Source organism: Monomorium pharaonis, chromosome 6 (assembly GCF_013373865.1).
Source record: "Monomorium pharaonis isolate MP-MQ-018 chromosome 6, ASM1337386v2, whole genome shotgun sequence".
In the NCBI taxonomy this organism is placed as follows: domain Eukaryota; kingdom Metazoa; phylum Arthropoda; class Insecta; order Hymenoptera; family Formicidae; genus Monomorium; species Monomorium pharaonis.
Window position 1 is genome coordinate 3,307,757 of NC_050472.1, and position 20,403 is coordinate 3,328,159.

Sequence of the window (20,403 nt, forward strand, 5' to 3'; positions counted from 1 at the left end):
CTAGTCAATATCTCCGATACGCAAAGATCTCCTCTCTACCTATATCCAGTCTCTCCTATCTCTCCCCTCTCTCCCCTCTCTCCCTCTCTCCCTCTCTCTCTCTCTCTCTCTCTCTCGTGCTTAGCAAACGATACACAATTTACATATGATTTCTTCGCTTCCTCATTTTATCAGCGCTTCCGTTAAGGTGGAACTTTGTCTCTTTATTTTCTTAGGACAACTCATTTTCGCTGTTGCCGTTGCTGCTGCTGCTGTTACGTAGAAAACGCTCGATGAAGCTTGTTTGGGCTTGTTGTTGTACAGCACTGGGTGTGGGTACAAAAAATATATTTTCTTGTCGATCGGTGTCTTTTTCCAGATTTGTTCTATCGGTGGATTTATGGTTATCCAATTTATAATCTCCTAACTGGTACCTAGGTGTCCTGGTTTATCCCATCACCTTGCCTTGAATATTCTGTTTTCTATATCCCGTTTCTATTCTTATTTCCAGGTATCATGGTAATGTGAAAACTCGTGAAGTATAGCAAATTCATTGCGAACGCGTGTGAACTATATGATCTATGTAATCAAGATTCACGTGCTCGGTGTAAATGAATTTGTTACATGTTCTATTATTTAATGTAAAATAATTGATCAATCGTTTCTGTCGCATTAGCGCGCTCGCGGATTAGATCGTTGGAACTTGAACCATCAGCATAAATTATCGCACTAGCGTTGATCGAGAGATTCATAGTTTTGATAATTAGTTACGCTAGAGAATCATAACATATACATTAGAATCATTTTAGTACAATCAGTAATTTAACGAGCTGATAGACATAAGCGATTTTTTATCAGATCATAAAGTATATTGCAAATATCCAAATATATGTATTTTATATAATGAGGCATAGATTGCAAAACTAGACTTAAAACAAGGGAGGTATTTCAAACCTGTAACAAGTGACTAATACATTCTTGGCGGGTTGGCTAACCATTATTAATAATACATCGAATCTCCGTATTCTGATTTGTTATCGCTTAGGATAAAAAAGGGAAAAAGATATACCATCATTCTTATTCTTTAACAAGAATGATAACACATAGATGTTCATCTCTCTGTTGAAAATTTCTATCTTCGGTTCGCGAAACATGCATTCACAGGTGTACAAATAGTGATCAGGTTGGTATGATGTGTCGACATATAGATTCGGACAGCGGTCTGGGCAGATCGACGCCTCCAAGACGCGCCGCCAGTCCAGGTATGGGCAGCATGAGACATCTGACTTCACCTTCGGGTCCCGGGTCGCTACCACCCGCTCTGATGACGTCGAAGAAGAGGATCTACGACGACGGCAGCAGTGACATCAGCAGCACACCTAGTTCTATGATGGACTACAACGGTAAGAGGCATAGCGATAAATAGAAGAAAACAGTATTAAATAGTTAGTATTAAAGGGGGAAACTCGTGTAAATAAACTGCTTTTTAGAAATTTTTGGGAGGAAAACTAATGGATGGAATTATTTGAAATTTTGTGTTTTTTGTTGACATTACTAACTATAAGATATAATTTTTTTGTTAGTAAATATCGACAAATAAGCTAGCAATGGCGGCTCAAAAATGGTCTGAAACAGAAAATCCAAAATAATTTCTTTAATTTATGTCAAAGTGCATTGCATAAACCTCCAATATTATTAAAATTTACAAAATTGCAAAAATGACAATATTAAAAAAAAATTGACTTTTTAACGAATAATTGCTCATAAGTTTTGTTCAGCGTTGAAAATAAAAAATTGGAGAGGTTCATGCAATGGCCAATAAGTTGAAGAATATTCTCTGAAAGTTTCATCGAAATTGGTCAAGTAGAGCAATCCGTCCTAGCGTGAAAAATTTAGCGTTTCAAGAAAAAACGCGTTTAAAGTTAACACGACCGCGTTTAACACGACCGTTAAACTCAAACAAACAAACAAATAAACATAAAGAAACTTGCACTTCCTTCTGTCTTTCTCCTTCTTTCATCGTTATAAAAAAGATCGACGATTAAGCTCCCGCCGCATGCCGTATATTTCCATTCTCCGCTCAAAGCGACCGTTTCACTTTTTGACGGAAATAACATAAAAGAAAGTCTCAAATCGGTTTCTGCTATTTTTTTCATATTCTACGGAAGATTTCCTATAAGTTTAAGCAAAGAAAAAAAATTGCTAAAAAATTTCAATCTACACGAGTTTCCCCCCTTAAATTAAAACTAACGTATTGTATTTGACAGTTATTGTTTTATATATAAGCGAGAAGTTATATTCTTGAAAAGAAGCTAAAAGACCAACTCATATTGTTAATACCTTTATTGAAATAGGTCCGAGGTTGTATAAACTGCCGATAGCCAAGTCGAATCGCAACATAATGTTGAACGCCGTGGAATACTGTGTCTTCCCCGGCACGGTGAACAGAGAGGCCAAATCGAGGGTCCTGGAAGAGATTGGCCGGTCCGAGAGCAAACACTTTCTCATCCTGTTTCGGGATGCTGGCTGCCAATTCCGCGCTCTTTATTCTTATTGTCCCGAGAGGGAGGAAGTAGCCAAGCTGTACGGTACTGGGCCCAAACAAGTCATCGATAACATGTTCGACAAGTTTTTTAAGTAAGCAAAATTAAAGAATCGATTTAATCATTTTGTTGTTTTTTTCTGCCTCAAAACTTTTTTATTGATTCTGTGTCTATAGGCCTCTCAGTTACACATGTTGATTGCTTCTTTTTTATCCTAGATACAATTCCAGCGGAAAATGTTTTTCGCAAGTTCACACGAAGCATCTGACGGTGACCATAGATGCCTTCACGATACACAACAGCCTTTGGCAAGGTAAAAAGGTGAACTTGCCGAACAAGAAGGACATACCGCTCGTCATATAGTTTTACACAAGTGGTCACACACTTAACATTATGCTACTGTGCCCTCTGTTGTTCATAGTTACTATTTTAATACAGGCCCATATTAAATTAATGCGAATACGTTGCGTTTTCTTAGTCAATTTTATAAGGACAACTGATCGGTGCTGACCCCCGAATAAAGAAATAATTATATCGACGCGCAAATCCCGCGTTTCACGCACGTCATTTTCGAAGGGGGTAAAAAATACTGAAGGATCGTTGTCACACCAGAAAGAATGCGTTTCGTTTTTTTTTTTTTGCATTATCTGTTTTTCATTGAGTGTCAGCATCAATCACTGTGTCATAAGATTATCTACTTATAAGTATGGTTTGTTGTCAATACATCTCTAAGGTACATATTTTCTTTAATTTTGCGGACTAACTCTCGTCATGTAACCGCCTTGTAATCGTGTAAACCGCTGTATTACGACTGTGTAGGCGTATGACTCTCATGGATAAGCGCGTGAAAGCTGATTTTTTTCATAAAATTTATTTTACGGGACGAAGCGAAAATGAGGGAGGATGGCAACGATGCAGCTTGTGTTCTTGTGCGTAATTTGCAATTCGCATAAGTCTCTTTCCATCCTTCGCTAAGGCTAAGGGTTCTAAATTATCCAATAATTATTATCTAGTGTTGTATTTGAAACTTTTTAAAGAGTATATTAAGAGTATATGATAAATATGAACATGTGAGGGATCATTAATTTTTAAATGTATCTTGTGCGCAAATCATGACTTTAAACTTGTTTTTATTTTCTGTATAGTAACATGTAATGCAACCTCGCAAAATATAACTTTTCTCTTTTTATATCAATTCCTTTTTTAATTGTAAAGGATGTTATTTTTTTTAATATACATATACTTGTTCATTATATTTGACCGATTGAGATACTCGTTAGTGCTCAATGCGGCTTGAACGGACGAAGTTGAATTAATGATTTCTCATACATTTCTCGCCGCTGACGATTGTACCGTTTAGTGCGATTTTTCCAATCTCTCCTTTTTTATTTCCGCCGAGAGAGAAACCCTTGCTAACAAGATTGCGATGGATGCAAACGACGACAGTTCATGTAAATAAGTTCGTTGCATAATTAGTTGAACCACTGATGAAAGCCTTACGGTATATCCAGGCGTGATACATACGTTGAATCCGTTTCTTCCGGCGAGTGATCACTCGAGCTGCGACATTGTGCGTTTCAACTCTGTAATGTAAAAAAAAAAGAAACGCATGTGATGTGTGCGCGCGTGCATTAATTTATGCCTATGCTGAAGATTTATCGCAAGCGATGTGTTTCGTCGAACGGATTTAGATAGTTGTCATTGTGTACAGAAAGTGGATATTTGCGTAAGTATCGTTGCCGCACGGAAAAAGTCGAAGGACCGTCGGGAAGGGAAAGTTCGCAGTGTTTTCTTTTCCCTCCTGAATACGCTTCAATTTTTATCGTTTTGTAAGAGGAAAGTGGAGAATGGATGCCGTGTAAACCGTGTTTTTTTTCCCGTATGTAATCTTGTGTGATTTCGCGAAAGTTCATAAGTTCCCAACCATGCTCTGCCTTCCTCAAAAGTGAAAGGAAGAAAACAATATGAAGCCTTATGTTATGAACGATGTAATTGGACTAAGTGCGTAAAAATATTTAATGAATTGACAGTCTGATTTTTCTTCAAACCGTTTCTCGTTTACTGTACATTACGTTTTCCCCGTAGAATTTACCGACAACGCGACACACACATACCCCGCCGTCTCTCAGCGAAACTTTAGTCAGTCCGAGCGAACAGAGAACGCGGCGGTCCGTAATTTATCGGAGGAACTATTATAATTTATTGTGCCATAAATTCGATGTTCGCTTTTCGTATAGGACTGGCATTGGCTTCCTATCTCGCTGAACGGACTTTTTCAGTCGGATATACGTTTCTTTCATTATAATGTTATAGAGAGGAGACGAAGCTAGAGATAGGTAGAGACATTCAAGTAGACATTTTATACGACAATATCGAGGGTCTATCGTTTGTACGATTATTTTCTATCTGGTCTTGCGGGATCCCATCCCAACAAACGACGTCATGGACGCTTCCTCTAGGATCATTCTCTGATTATTTTGTACGATAAGTTTTCGACTCGGTACGAACAATCTTGTCGAGTATAGATAGACCCTCCATATTCTGCGACACGGCGTAACGCAACGTTACAGAATTACATTATTAATGATATGATTACAAATACAACACGACATATCGAAATCCCGTGTTTCTCCGATAGCTGAAACTGCGGAGAGATAATTTATGTATTTTCAATTCGCGTGGGATGTCATGGTTAGCTTGACGTCGCCCCGCGTTTCGCCGTTCGACCACGTGTAATGAGAGACTTGAGATATTAAACTCCGTCTAGATTATAATAAGAAAGAGAAAGCGAAAGAAAGGAAGAGAAGTTTACCGTTCTATATCCGTATCTGTTGTAAATTTATCCGAATATGATGCTAGGGAGAAAGAGCGATAAGATAGAGAACCTTAGACTCAGAAACAGTCCGACCTGACAATATCGAATGTGAGGTACGCGCCATAAAGAAAAAAGAGAATGTGGAATCCTTGAGATGGAATGCGGTAAGTCCATGGTGATGTTTGAAAGGAGAGTGAAAAAGATATATGAATTGATTGCAATTAATATATATAAATATAAATATATACATAGTCATTAATCTTAAGAGCCAGCGAGAATAATGGCTTGTGGAAATGGGATTGATTACAGAGTTATGACGTTAAGAGAGATCTCTCGATATTGGTCGCTTATGCTTGATATTTATATTTTTTGAAGAATAGGTATTATTAGTGGGCTGATGAAAAAAAAGACTTGGATGCGACAATTAAATAACATTTAAACAAAAAATGGGATAGACCGAGACGATGAAAGGAAGAGAGACGGGAAACCGAAGCACACACACATACACAATTGAATATCTGCGGCACGATGTAAATTTGTACGCCGCAGTTAAATCGCGCTTACTAATAATAATAAACGATTATTGTTACGTAATAATTATCGATTTTTATTATCGCTGAAGTTTTGACGATCAAGACGAATATATCAGTTCTCGAACTTCTATCCGTGTCTCTGTAAATATTATGTTTTTATATACACATAAAACGAAGAAAAACGTATATCTACCTACTCGATGATAATGTATATTTATTCAATACGTCATGTAAGATTTGGGTCATAATTTACTGTTAGCATCTTCGCAGCGAATGTCATTAATAAAATTTAATAACCCATTTATAATAGACTTTTATTCTTCCGCGGATAGATACGTATAAAGATAACTTATATCATCAATTGTTGCCTTAGCGATACGTTCTTTGAGAGATCTGGATTTTTCTCTGACATTAATTTCTTTAATTTTTAAATAAAATATCTTTAAGGAAAAATTCTATTCATAAATAAAAATATGGATTTCTTACCTCTCTCTTTGACGTCTAATTATCCAGAACTCTTCGAGTTTTCATGTTCAATAATTAGACTTCCGTTTTGGAAAAATTGCATTATAAAATTTGATAAAGCTGCGTTTAAAGTTTATGTGAAGTACTTCATACGATACCTTGTGTATTTTAAAGAGGATAAATCAAAGCAACACAACCCCATGCGTGTTTTCTCTTGTTATATATTTTATACATAACAGCGAATTCGTCATTTGTTAATTTTCCTTGTGTATATGTAATATATTACAGTTCAACAAAAAAGTGTGCGTGTGTTATGTTCGAGAGAGAAGATTAGATATAAATATTCTTCGATCATCATCTCTCTGTGTGCGTGATTAAAGGACACTTCTCTTTTTTTACAGGGCACTTGCATGTTTTTCGAAATTTTTCGAATATAAAAAATCTGTAATGTACATATCGGACTCTAGTAGAAACCTAACTATAAAAGTACAAAACGTAATCGCGTTATTTTTTATTTGCTAGCTCATCAACGTGGTGATCACTCGCGATCGGACCTACGCTAACGATAATAAATAACGATATTAAATACTGATGTACAAGTTGTTTGTGTCTTACGGCGAATAATTAAACTATATGGCAGTGGTCTCGGCTATTTCCACGTAAAATGTTCACTGTCTACACGTCTTATGCATGGCTTGCGTGTATACGACGAAATTATTCGTGCCATCATTTGTCTGCCACAGCGAGATTGACACATACTGTCTTTCTCTCACTCCCTTTTCTTTTTCTCTAACTTCATGTTACGACGATTAGCCTAATGGAACGGTCTACGGTTTAGCATCTTTTGGCTTTGTTAAATCTTAAAGAACTCGTCGTCTGTGAATATATATGGCACATTAATCCCGGTGCGATTGTTGAACCCGATGCGACTTTTCGAGCAGTCTTTGGAACTAAAAGCGCTAAACGCCGAGGTAATTATTCTTTCTTTTACATCCTTGCTATGATTGAACCGGGCAAGAGCTTAGATGGATGTTGTGAAGCTCAGCCATGTCCGTCCAATCTCGCCTCTCTCCTCTTATCATCACATTCCTAATGCATCCATTGAAGTGGTCTCGCGTTAAAAGCGAGCCTTTCTGAGCCGTTGCTGGAAACAATAAGGCAGTGTTAGTTAAGCTGCTTCTATGTTCTTTTTTCCGTTTATTATGCAGGCTTATACCTATTTAACGCAACTTTCATTTACCTGGTATACCGCCTATGTACAACGGACCGGAGAAGATAGAACTATTGAAATGATAATTGACGTTCGCGGGCAGGCCGTATTTTTGGTCCAGCTCGTCCACCTTGAGCGCCAGTTCCTCATCGTTATACACGGCTTGTATCCTGTGCCATTGATTGTCGCAGATTGCGTAGTGACTGGCAAAGCTCTGCTCCACGTATAGCGGATTGTTGTCGCCTAGATCACCCGACATGATCACTTTGCCACTGTTGAGTTCCAGTGACAGAGAAGGTGAGCCATTTGGTGCGGTAATTGACAGTAACACGCCGGACACTTCCGACGTTCTGAATTCCAGTTGAAGTTCGAGCACGCCCTCCACTTCGAAGTTATTTCCTAAAAGAATATAAAATCGTTATTCCGAAGATTTAAAACTAAGTGAGACTAAATTAAGAAAAAATATTTTATATTGAAAAATGTAAATGCAATTTAATTTTTTTTTATTTCATATCTTTTACATTGTCAATTAAAATGTTTTCGTAATAAAAAAAATTATTTCAAATTTTAAATTAAATTATTTTTAAATGTAAACAATTTTCTTTCACATCTTTCTCTTAAGTTTCTCTTATGCCTCATTAAATTGTTTTTTAATTAAGACTTACGATAAATAGCATAAGCCTCGCCCTGGAAATACGCTCCGCTCTCGACACTCGGGAAACATTGACCGACGTTGAAAGCTCTACTGGTAGAGCCTACCATATCGTAAACGTTTCCATTTATTTTTAGGCCTCTGATACATCCTTTCAGTGTCTCCAATCTGACGACCACTTGTTCCGGGATAGGCGTTCCACTTTCCGGAAGACCGCCGATGTACATCATAGACGCGAGACCGATCCTCTTCGGTACTTTGAGGATGCGAGGTGCCTGAGTATCTACTAATAGAGTAAGTTTTCTTTCTTCGTGGCTGATAACTACATGATGCCAATTGCCATCATTGAATGGTGTCTTGAACAACATTTCTTTTTTCTGTTTACTCCTCACTATCAGAAGAAGCTGTCCGTCCCGGATGAGCACCATCAGATAGTGCTTTAAACGAATACCCTGTAAATACTTTTAATAAGCAACTGTAATATTAATTAACTAAAAATTGGAAGCGATAAATAAAGAATAAAGAATTATAATTATATTTAAATCGAAGATTGGTATTGTAAAAATCCGAACATTCTTACAAAATGTATATCTTGTTAAATTAATAAGTTCAAACCAATTACAAATAAAATTATAAAAGAGCAAAATTATGATAACATAGATTTTTTACCGGAGTAATGAACAGCAACCCGTTAGGATAGTACGTCCTAAAATCGAATTCTATCGTATATTTCTTCTCCCAGAATTTCTTGAAGTTAAGATAAAGCTGCGTGTGACTGTGTGGCTTATCGCCGAATTTTAAAGCACCCGGTTCCAGTGAGTAATAAGGCACCTTCTGGCATCCTTCGGGTTGCGTAGACATCCCTCGGGACAATGGCGCCGACGGCGCATAACTTGGCATGTCCTTTCCCATACTTGGTCCAGAACGGCCGATTAAAGCGTGGTCGAAATTAACTGCATCATCGAATTGAAGATTTCTAAAAAAAAATTATAAATGAATCATATTACAATGTATCTTTGAACTGATGTAAGAAAGGAATAATTGATTTATTATAAAAAACATTAAATTGAAGATGTAGAAAATTTTTCTATATATAAAGTTTTCTTCTCCATTATATTGTTTATATATTTCTTAATTTTTAAGAACACATGATTAGTTTGTGTGTGAGATAAAATATTCAAATATAATTATTCGAATTGGTCTTCCTGACTTACACATCATTGAAAATCACATCCTTGATAGCGCCGTACAGTGGCGTGTTAGTTGCTACCATTTTTGTATTGTTAATGAGAGCCGGTAGCCCACCAAAGAATAATCCCCCATTTGAATCAGGAGCCTTGATTGCCATACTGTTACGTAATTTTCCTGATGTTTGATATGCGTCGTCTATTCTCAGCTCCACTTCTTTTCTTTTCTTAATAACGGTGATCGAGTGATATCTTCCATCGTTGAAAGTGTTGTTCGATTGAAGAATCAACTCACCGTGACCAGCATTTAAGCGAACATGCACTTGTCCATTGAAAATGCATACGGAGTAGTAGCTATTTCTCTGAAGAAACCAATTCAAATTAATTTCAATTTCTTGATTGTAAAACAAATAAAGTTTTTTAAACAACTTATTGCAAATAATATCTTGTCATATAATTTATTTATACGTTTGTAAATAATAATGTATCTTTTTATTAATGGCTTAAAGAGAATTATTCAAATTATTTTTCAGAGAATTATTCAAACTTATAATTATTATTCGAATTATAATAAATTATTTTATACATTTAATTATAATTCTTTTTATAATAAAAATTAAATAATACTAAATTATAATAATAATCTTACTTTTTCTGCTTCGTTAGCATTATCACTCAATCTATCTTCGTGACCTTCGAATGTAGAGAGAAGAAGCATAGCTGCATCCTGCATAGTTCTGAAGGAAAAGCTTAAAACGGATTGAATTTTCCGCAGAGTAAACGCAGAGTGCTCGAGATATCCATCACCGTAAAATCCGACTATCTTCAATGGCTGCGACAATAAATTTATGTTTAATTTTAATATATTCTAAATATATTTAAAAAATTGAAATAAAATGTTTAAAAACAAGATCTATTTTGAAGAATAAGCTACAAGATAATAACACTTATACACATACTTTATTACCGCAACTGGATTCCACCCCGTAATATTGTTCGGCCATGGGGTCGTAACCCTCCTGCACTACAATGTTGGACATGCATCCGAGGAACGACACCTGTGAGGGTAATATTAGTTTTTCGTCGCGGAAGCTCGGTGGTACGCCACCGATGTAATATTTGGCCTGCGCCAAATCCGGGATATCCTCCTTTTCAGGTTGTGGCGAAGGTACAGCAATTCGCTTGTCGTTATTGATGCTAAGGCTGCATTTTTCGATGTTTTTGTGTACTTGATACTGACGGAATGCGTCTACCTTCGTCCAGTTGCCATTGTTGTGTTTATAAGTCGAGGACATTTCCAAACTAATATTCCCACCATAACCGACATGGAGAATAACTTTTCCTTCCCGCAGGAAAATCATGATGTGCTGATTCTGTTTATAATAAATTATACAATAAAAATTCAATCGAGTTGTGATATAATTAAATCGATGTCTTAATAGGTTTAAAAAATATTTTCATAATATAAAAATACACAAAAATTTTTTTAAAAATTCGTACATTATCTTTGTTAATGGCTAGAAATAGCAATGCATTTTCATCGTATGTTCGAAAATTAATCGAAACTCCAAACATATATTTATTGTATGGACCCGATGAAACTCTGTTTCTCACAGCATAGCCCTCTCCATTGAAACTATAAGCAATATCATTTCTGGCATCTTCCACTCTGTAACATTAATAATACAATAATAGAATAATAGAAAAACATTTTTTTAATTATATAATAATTTTATAATTAGATAATATTATATAATATCAGATAGTAAATTTAAGCTATAAAATAATTTATACATTTTTTTAAAATACAGAATTTACACATGTATCAAGTAAAAAAAAAAAAATAAAAGTGAATGTGAAAGAGAATTTGGTTAATAATTTTGACGACAAATATATTACCCTTCCACACAAGCTTTACAAGCCATGTCCGGTGCTGTCGTGATGAAATTCCAGAGACCGATTTGTCTTCCATCGAAGATCACTTGGTGAATGCAACCTGGAAGACCATTGCCGGCGATCAGTTCTGTTGGTCTTCTTTGCGATTTAGGGATACCTCCTATCCATACTCGATCCGTAGGTAAAACGTCGAAACGACCATACTCGGAATTAGTCATGTTAATGACTGGAAGATACTTTCCAGACGTCGAAGACTGTTTGTGTACGTTCAGTTTGCCTGTGTGCCGCGTTCTGAGATCAAGGAATTATTTGAAATTAACTTCTTTCTTTAATCAATTAATGAGTAACTTTACAAATTATTTTTTACGTATCACTAAATTTCAATCTACATTTGTTTATATATTTACATATTAATTATATATATATATAATTTATCTATATAAATATATATATATATATATATATATATATATATATATATAAATTTATCATTTACCTTTCAGCCTCGATCCGATACCAAAACCTATCATTCTGTAGATCGCCGCTTTCCAAAATCTCAGGATGTGTTAGTATTCCAGTACCACCACCGACGTTCCATAAAAATCGCACCTTTTTGTCAACTATTTCTAAAGCGACAAAATCATCCTGAAAAAATCAATAAACCAGATTTTTACTTAAATATCACATATCACAATTTTTAATTATTTGTCTTTATGCATAAAATTAATTGTTCTAATTACTAAATTAATATTAATATAGAACATACGTTAATTCCACTGGGCAAGTAAAACAAGGAACCATCTTTGTGTGCAGTTGGAAGTGCGAATGTTATTACGATCGACGTCGTTGACGAAGGCTGTAGCGTCGCCGGTCTGTACGAACGGATACATTCCTTACCCTCCACCGATCGCAGAGAAACGCGAATCTAAAAATAAAAAGATATAAATTTATACCTAAAAATTATCACAATCATTCAATTTTAATTATTGTTTTCGAAAATCATTAATCATATAACTGAATTATAAAAATTTTTTTATATAAAATTAAGAATCAAAGCCAATGTTAAAATAATATGTAATAATAAGTAATCAATTTTTTAATTTTAATTTATGAAGATATATTCAAGTAAGCAAAAGAATAATTATTGTTCTTACCCCGTCGGCAGTATTTCGAGCCTCTGCAATTTTATCTTTGAGATTTTGTAATTTCGAAGCTAACGTGTCATTCCACTTGTCAAAAACAGCTTTTCGCCTCATCGCGGCATTCGACAAACTTATTAATTTTGCATCGGCTTTCTTAATATTGCTCAATGCTTCTGACACTAGAATACAAATATTTCTGTTAAAATGTGTATAGTTTATAACTTTTATTAATTTCTACAAATATTTTTACAATAATTTATAATTTAATAATTAATTAAAGACGAAATTATTATCAATAGTCTGCTAATTATATACATTAATTTTAGAAAAATTATTACATTTTTCGCTGGCGAGGCCAATCTTCGAATCGCCTTCATGCTTTAATTCGTGCAATTTCGGCTTTAGTCTGTCAGTAATGCCTTGCTTGTAATCGTCGATCAATCGTTGCGTATTCTTTACTGAGTTTGCTACGTCATCATTGTTCTCCAAAATATCTAATAGATCCTCATGTACTTATAAAAAAAAATTATTATTAATACACAACAATGCTAAAATATATTTTATTTAATAATTTCCTTTCTTGGAATTATTAGTAATAAAGTCAATCCGTAATATGGACTTACATTTTTTACTATTACTCTGCAACTCACGTAGTTTCACATTTATCTCATTATCTTTTATCCCAGTGCTGTTCAACGTATTTTTCAACACAAGCACAGCTTGCTTCTGAGCCTCCAACTCAGCATTCGCGTTTCTGACTAGTTTGCCGTGCTCCTTCGCTAATTCCCACTGTTGCGAAGACTTGGCTAATACTTCCTTGGCATTATCCAACAGAGATTTCTGTCCCGAAGAAGGGAAAGCCTTGAAAAAACATCTACATTATATTTATAGCCGACTCTCAAAATTATAAAATTATTCAATTCCAAATCAATGTGTAAAAATATCAGATTTAAATTTGATATAGTCATAATTTATATAAATTTTATATAATTCAAAAAATTATATAAAAAATCGAAAAAGACAATATATTTTTAACATATCGACTTCAACGTTTAATGCAAAGAAAAAATAAAATTAAGTCCTAAAGTTAAAACAGAATCGTTTTTTACCTTTTTGTGTATGTCCTCAAGAATTTCCTTGGCTGCTAGTGTAGTGGTTCTCGCCGCTTGTAGACCATCAACGATATTCTTATAGGCCTGACTTGCCTTTAGGGGACTGGCCGCAATATCTCGTGTCTCGGCAAATAAACTATTCAACAAAAATATTATCACATTATTAAATCATCGACAATTATATCACTGATGTTGAGATAGCGTATGTTTTGGATTTAATGCGATGTAATTATCGATTAAATTAATTATGCTAACAGGATGCTCACCTGACATATTGATCGGCATAACTGGATAGATTCTTCGCGTGTTGCACTGCCGGCACCACATACTTCTCGTCGTACTCATAATTTAATCGGTACAAGAGTTCTTCTTTCATGTTCAGCTTCTCCGTCCAAAATGTTAATTTATCCCGCGAGTCTGGGAGATCCTAAAAATGGGAATTAAGAATAAATTTTTAGAATGTTTGCGGTCTTTAATTATAATGACAAAACACTGACAAAGCCGATAACAAATTTAGTTATTTATTACACACCCATTTATTTAAAAAATTAAAATATCTATCTAAAAAATTAAAATATCTACTTGAATATTATTTTCCGCGTCGACAAATAAACCATGAGCCTCATCAACAAGTTTCTTCCCCTCGGTGATCGCTTCGTTCGTTTTGTCGCGCAGCATCCCGATATGAGCACATTGATTCTCGGTTTCGGAAAATGTCCCGTTGATATGGTTGTACAAACTATCATAGCTGAACAATGTTTCCATAGTGTTTTCCATAATCATTTGCATATCGTCCAACTTTATCTCATAATCCTTAACATCATCCTGAGTGGCCGCTAAAGGCTCAGTCGCGTCGTAAAGAGAATTTAGCCACGCCACGTATTTGGTAACATCACTAATTAATTCAGAATTATTTATTAAAAAATAGCATTAGATATTAATTATTAACAATTTATTTAAAAAATAAATGTTTCCTTTCTCTCTCTCTCTCTCTCTCTCTCTCTTTTTGCGAATTCTAAACTTATTAAAATTATTTATCAAATTAAAAACATACTTACTCAAGGAAGTTTTCCACTTCCGTGGTTCTCCTGGCTATATCAACGGATTTAAGATAATTTAAGATTGACTTTGCCGTTTTTAAGGCTTTCTTGATTTCTATTCTTCTATTATCGTTACTATATTGATTAAGTTCCGCAGTTGTATCTAAAGTTTGAAAAAAATTACTCTTTAAAAGTACTTACATTGCAATAGCTTTAATGATGATATTAAAACAAATTTAATGATAATTAAATTAAAAATCGATATATACCTCCTATATTTCTTTTTAAATTATCGAGCGTGATCTTCGCGGTAAAAATATTATTTTTCAAATCTCCGCTCTGAGTCTTCAATGTATCAGCATATTTTGCACGTTTATTCCACTACAAATTGAAATAAAATACAAAAAATTTATTAAAGTTCACTATCCAAACAATCGATAATTTTCAGATTTCAGAGACATACATTTCTTAACGAAGTTTCAACGTCTTCCGCAAGCTTTTTGTATTGCTGCCATGGCATGTTTCTCATTCTTTCTTGTAGATGAGTTCGCAGCTCCAATTCTTCGAAATATGCAGTCACGTTGGTATCAATATATGACAATTCTTCCCACGGTGGTGGAATGTAACCATCTGCTATGTGTCCCGTTTCCCTTGCCAAGTCTCCGGACAGCATCGCAACAGTATCAAGCAGAATTCCCGTACAATTGTCATCGCATGCTAAATATTTTACACAACGTAATGTAAAAAAAAAAAAAATACGACAAATTTGTGTGATTAAATATACCGTGCAAAGATTAATAAAATATAATGTTCGGCTTGTGAATGAACTTACAAGTGCAAACATTGTTTATGTAAACGTGTCGATATGCCGTGCACTGGGAGCAATCCCTGCCCGTAGAACCATGTCTGCATTTGCACTGTCCTGTCTCGCCGTCGCAAACGTCGCTCAAACTTCCTGCCAGGTTGCAATTGCACGGATCGCACTTGCCGTCCGGAAGGCCAGGAGAGCCGTAATAGCCGTAGGCACAACGTTCGCATTTTCTACCGATGTAACCTGCGGCAAGCCGGAGGTGAATGCATGGGAAAAATAAAAAAATAAAGCCCACTTTACAGATCATTTATAATTTGCAGAATTTAGAATAGAATTTTTTATGTGACGTGTAATATAAAAAACATTTAAAGAATTAAAACACGTAGATGAAACATATGTTAAAATTGATACACATTTAAATATAAAATCATAAATAAAATTATAAATATAGAATGTTATAATAAAGTTTGTCGCAAATTATAAATTATATTAAGTGAACTCAATTTCACAGAAAAAAGTAATTTGAATTTTGATGACTATTTTGTAAAAAAAACTTAAGAATTAAGATATTAAGAATTGAAATAAATTAATTAGACAATTTTCTGTCTAATTAATTTTATGCGTGTAAGTTTTCACATTTTTGTTTATGCACCTGGCTTGCAGTGACAAATAGGTTCATTGTCTGCACGAACCACACAGGTACTCGAAAATCTCTTATCAACTTGCGGACATGGACATGGCTTACAGCCTCCGAGCTCTGGATGACCGTAGAAACTATCAGCGCAAACATTACAATGTGCACCAACTGTGTTTTCTCTGCAGTTCTGCAACATGTGTTAATTTTCCCAATCTTATTTTAATAATTATTTAAATATTAATAGATATTTAGTTCTTTTTACGTAAATTAAATCATCTATATAAATTTTTTGTTTTATTCCTATAAATTCTATTTGAAATACGTCAGAATATTTTGTATTGTAAAAAAAAATGAGTCAATTTATAAAAATCGTTTGTATGAACAATAAATGCAGATAAAAAGACGTAAAGTCGTAAACAACATGCAGATTCGAAGGTTCCTTAGTAAGAAATTTATCTTGTATCAACTCCAGCTCATATCCTTATACACTTGTCTCTCAGCACACTTCCTGTCGCGCTATCATCTCCGCGAATAGTGTACACTCGTAGGAAAATGTTTGAGTAATGCTTACCAAGCAATATCCCGTCTCCCTGTCGCACACCTCGGATCTCCCGTTGCACTGGCAGCGCCTGGCTTGTCCGACAAGATCGATCACGATGGTGGATGTGGCGGTGGTGTTCTTGTACCACCTGTAAAAACCGATGCTAGGATCCTGGCAAGATGTGCCGTTGTATTCCGCCGGGCACTGGCAGATCTCCACTCCGGTCGCCAACGGTGGCGAGTGCGTAGGCATCAGGACCGCGGCGTCGAGGGAAGCTTCCAGTAATCTGAACAAGACGCAAATTAATAAAATACTATTAGAAATATATGATATTATTAAAAAAATTAATTATTACTTATATATATTTTAAAAATTATAATCATACAATTAGTAGACACAATAATTTATGTGTCCAAATTTGCTTGTTAAAAATAATTTAAAAAACAATATTTTAGTTACGCACGTGGCTTTCGTAAATTCGGCGTTGTCCGAAGCTTTTACGAAGATGTACTGCAGATTTTGTAACGCGACCATTAAAACCTCCCTGGAAACTTTGTAATCCGGTCTGTTTTGAAGCTGCCACAGCGACTCGTGGAATCTAAGATAATAAATGCATGCTAGTTCAGATTGAACATTCTTTAAATCTTTTCAGAAATTCTTTAACAAAACAAATTTGAATTAAATTAATTATATATAAAATATAATTAACATGTATAACATAAATTGTATGTTAAAGCGCTTAATTCATAATCAATTTGAAACAAATCGCTTGCTTTTTTAAGTCTTTTCAATTAACGACGAGTATACCTGACTTCATAACGATTATCGGTCACTGGTAGATGCAGATAATATTCCAAGACAATCTTATTGTTGCCTTGCAACTGCACCACGGGATATCGAAGATTCGATCTTAGAGGTATCCCGCCTTCCGTCGAGGTTTTAAAGCGCAGGAATCCTCCATAAGAGACGACCTTAAAGGATTAATACGAGTCTAATATTTCATGCAACTTGATCACAAACAAATTGTACAAATACACAAAAGTTTATTTAAAAACAAGACGATTTTTAAACGCATCTTGGCTTAATTTTCGAACGCAAATTCTTCGCAACATTTTTAATGGAAAAAATACCATATCGCCTAGAAAAGAATCCGGCAGTCTCCAGTACAAGGGATAACTGTAATACAAATTTGTCGGCAGCGTGACATCGCCATTGGTTCCGGGGATTACGGAGAGGCCATTTGTCACGTTCAATCCACCGTTCACCGCTGGCAATACAGTCGTGGAGCCAAAGTTCGTTATCTGTTTAGTGTGCAATAAATAGAAAATTATTTGATAACACACTTACATTTGTTAAAATTTAACAATTAAAACGGATCTTACTATCACATCGCTGACCGTGTCGTTGATATAAAGTACGCGAGGCCGAGTCAATCTGCGTTGACCCCAACTGAGTCCAGCCTGTTGACACAGAATGCTCCTTCCGAAGCAGAAGCACTCGGTGCATCCTCTGATATTGTCCGCCGCAAGGCCAAACGTACCTTCCTTGCACTGATTGCACTGTCGTCCGATGACCAGTTCCTTGAAAGTCATTTTTCAGTTATTGCCTTTCCAATGTTACGTTGGAAGTAAATATTATATACGCAACTTTTCGAAAGTGCAGAATTAATTTCAGACTGAAATTCACAGATGCTTTATTTTTGTCGCATTAGTAAATGCCTCATAAAAGTCTTTCAAAATTTTATTTTCAAATTTTCACGAATAAAATATAATACTTTTGCCTCCAACAAAACATACAAACTTAATTTCTTAATTATTAAAAAAAAAAACTCTTGCAGCGTCTATTTTTATTTGGCACTTTTCCGCCAAAAAGATCTAAATTTTCATTCTTCTTCTCACCTTACACGGGCACTGTCCCTTGTCGTCGCATTCGCAGAAACCGTCCAGGCACTGCGTCGTGCCGGCCAAGTTGCAGCCGCAAGGCCGGCACCTTGGATAACCGTAATAACCCTTGGCGCACTTCTCGCACCTGAGCCCGTCGTAGCCGATCCTGCAGGGGCATTGACCCTGATGGTCGCACTGGGATCGCGTGGCGCCCAGGGTGCAGGCGCACGGCCTGCAGCCGACGCGCGGCACCAGGTCCCACGCACCCGGTCTGCACCGGTCGCAGTGCTCGCCGTAGGTCAAACGGGGACACACGCAGCGACCGGTGTCGGGGTCGCACACGTGACCGGGTCGTACACACGAGTCGCACACTGTGGAGCAATCGTATAGGGCCTCATAGCCATTATCTGGTTTGTCGAGGTTTTATAAAAAAACGAAATTGTTCCATCGGGTATTTTATTCTATCTTGTATCTTTTTCTTTCTTGTAAAATTCATTTAGCTGAGAATTCAGAGCGCGGTTTGTTAATTATAAAAAAAAATATAATAAAGCAAATCTTTATAAATCTCTCCATCGTTTAATTTGAGATAAAATGTTATTTGTACAATTATAGCACGATCAAAAAAATTGCGAGAGATCAAGATATTGAGGTTTTGGAGAAAAAACGCGCTACTTTAATCAGATGAATGTTACTGCGGAGAAACGATCTGACTCACGTTGACAGCCGTTCGTAGAAAATCCATAATATCCGGATAGACAAGTGTCGCAGCGTGGGCCACCCACACCCGGCTTGCAGTAGCATTCTCCTGTGTCGTTGTGGCAGGATGCGTTGTAGGATCCCATAGAATCGCACCCGCAAGGCGTGCAGCCTGCTGCCGACGCCATCCCCCAATAACCGACCTAATTTGTCATATTAAATCCGACAATTAGAAATGTCGATTAAGTTGCGAAGACGAAAATTAGGTGTACGAGAACAGTCGCTTAAAAATTAATCGATATTACTTTAAAACTTGGACATTAATAAAATCATAAATATAAAGAAGGAATAAAGACTTAAGAATTACTGTGTCTAGATTAGACCTTGTTGGCGTCAGTCGCTTGTACTATTGCAATAATTGTCGCGAAAGATTTGTCGATTGACTCTGATTGCCGGATTTCAACGGACAATACGATCTATCATGTTCGATTATGTCTGGCGGTTAGTTATTTTTACATTACGGATCACTGAATATTTTCCGATATCTGATACAGTCGGATTACGAAGCAGGACATTTGTCTTCGCTGGTAGATGCTACTCGAGATAATGCACTTCAACGTTACAGATTAAGTTTATCTTAATCGGCGCTCGATTATCGCTTAATCGATTCGATTCTCTTTCTCAGTACTCTGTTCTATTGTCATAATAGGTTTTTGGTTTACTTGAATGTACAAATCGAATATAATTTGCAAAATTAAAAATTTGCGGCGTCTAGTATTATGGAAAATTGAGTCTTACCGTGCACTCGTTGCACTGCCTGCCAATAACATGTGGTTTACACTGACATTGTCCAGATACGATGTCGCAGGCGGAACTCATGGAGCCCAAAGTATTGCAGCCACATCCTGCAATCAGACGAAATATCATTAGTGAAATATAATAAAATATAAAAGCAAAGAGTATTAAATTAATAGAAAAATTATATTTAGCACTAAGATCTGTTACAGATCGAAACTGGCAATCTTAACTTTATCTTTAAGTTCACATTTATCGGTCGAACAATTTTATATATTCAAAGCATATAATATAATAAATAAAATCTTGGAATAAATTAAGACTTTAAATAGTAAACTTTCAATCTTTGTTAAAAAATTATTGGAAATAACTAAAACTATAAATAAAATTCTATTAAAAAAATTATTACTTCCATTTAAATATTGTAACTTTCAAATAGCAATAATTTTCATCGTGTTGCCTTAGC

The 20,403-nt window shown here is 35.5% G+C and overlaps 2 protein-coding genes and 1 long non-coding RNA gene across 12 annotated transcripts in view; 2 read left to right on the forward strand and 1 right to left on the reverse strand.

Moving 5' to 3' along the window:
* LOC105838861 (patronin) overlaps window positions 1–5,934 on the forward strand; it is a 62,553-nt gene extending 56,619 nt beyond the window's left edge. For all 8 annotated transcript variants that reach the window (XM_012684749.3, XM_028190694.2, XM_036289110.1 and 5 more), the window contains 3 exons: window positions 1,188–1,382; window positions 2,334–2,616; window positions 2,741–5,934. In XM_012684749.3, the coding sequence (XP_012540203.1) occupies window positions 1,188–1,382; window positions 2,334–2,616; window positions 2,741–2,885 (623 nt within the window). In that variant the 3' untranslated portion in view covers window positions 2,886–5,934. The remainder of the gene's footprint in view (window positions 1–1,187; window positions 1,383–2,333; window positions 2,617–2,740) is intronic.
* Window positions 5,935–6,536: 602 nt separating this feature from the next.
* LOC105837358 (laminin subunit alpha-1) overlaps window positions 6,537–20,403 on the reverse strand; it is a 143,174-nt gene continuing 129,307 nt past the window's right edge. For 2 of the 3 annotated variants that reach the window (XM_036289106.1, XM_036289108.1), the window contains 30 exons: window positions 19,941–20,047; window positions 19,162–19,345; window positions 18,462–18,817; window positions 17,946–18,143; window positions 17,694–17,864; window positions 17,371–17,534; window positions 17,027–17,161; window positions 16,594–16,849; window positions 16,038–16,209; window positions 15,407–15,628; window positions 15,038–15,291; window positions 14,844–14,955; window positions 14,593–14,737; window positions 14,117–14,429; window positions 13,801–13,961; window positions 13,532–13,670; window positions 13,046–13,283; window positions 12,761–12,934; window positions 12,435–12,601; window positions 12,047–12,205; window positions 11,777–11,925; window positions 11,284–11,571; window positions 10,885–11,053; window positions 10,344–10,757; window positions 10,034–10,216; window positions 9,412–9,746; window positions 8,867–9,173; window positions 8,211–8,658; window positions 7,576–7,944; window positions 6,537–7,479 (listed from right to left, as the gene is read on the reverse strand). In XM_036289106.1, the coding sequence (XP_036144999.1) occupies window positions 7,334–7,479; window positions 7,576–7,944; window positions 8,211–8,658; window positions 8,867–9,173; window positions 9,412–9,746; window positions 10,034–10,216; window positions 10,344–10,757; window positions 10,885–11,053; window positions 11,284–11,571; window positions 11,777–11,925; window positions 12,047–12,205; window positions 12,435–12,601; window positions 12,761–12,934; window positions 13,046–13,283; window positions 13,532–13,670; window positions 13,801–13,961; window positions 14,117–14,429; window positions 14,593–14,737; window positions 14,844–14,955; window positions 15,038–15,291; window positions 15,407–15,628; window positions 16,038–16,209; window positions 16,594–16,849; window positions 17,027–17,161; window positions 17,371–17,534; window positions 17,694–17,864; window positions 17,946–18,143; window positions 18,462–18,817; window positions 19,162–19,345; window positions 19,941–20,047 (6,635 nt within the window). In that variant the 3' untranslated portion in view covers window positions 6,537–7,333. The remainder of the gene's footprint in view (window positions 7,480–7,575; window positions 7,945–8,210; window positions 8,659–8,866; window positions 9,174–9,411; window positions 9,747–10,033; window positions 10,217–10,343; window positions 10,758–10,884; window positions 11,054–11,283; window positions 11,572–11,776; window positions 11,926–12,046; window positions 12,206–12,434; window positions 12,602–12,760; window positions 12,935–13,045; window positions 13,284–13,531; window positions 13,671–13,800; window positions 13,962–14,116; window positions 14,430–14,592; window positions 14,738–14,843; window positions 14,956–15,037; window positions 15,292–15,406; window positions 15,629–16,037; window positions 16,210–16,593; window positions 16,850–17,026; window positions 17,162–17,370; window positions 17,535–17,693; window positions 17,865–17,945; window positions 18,144–18,461; window positions 18,818–19,161; window positions 19,346–19,940; window positions 20,048–20,403) is intronic. The other variant, XM_036289107.1, reaches the window with a different exon arrangement.
* On the forward strand, window positions 8,354–8,837 carry LOC118646390. Its single transcript, XR_004963930.1, has 2 exons — window positions 8,354–8,491; window positions 8,596–8,837. It is a non-coding gene; the product is annotated as an uncharacterized LOC118646390 (long non-coding RNA).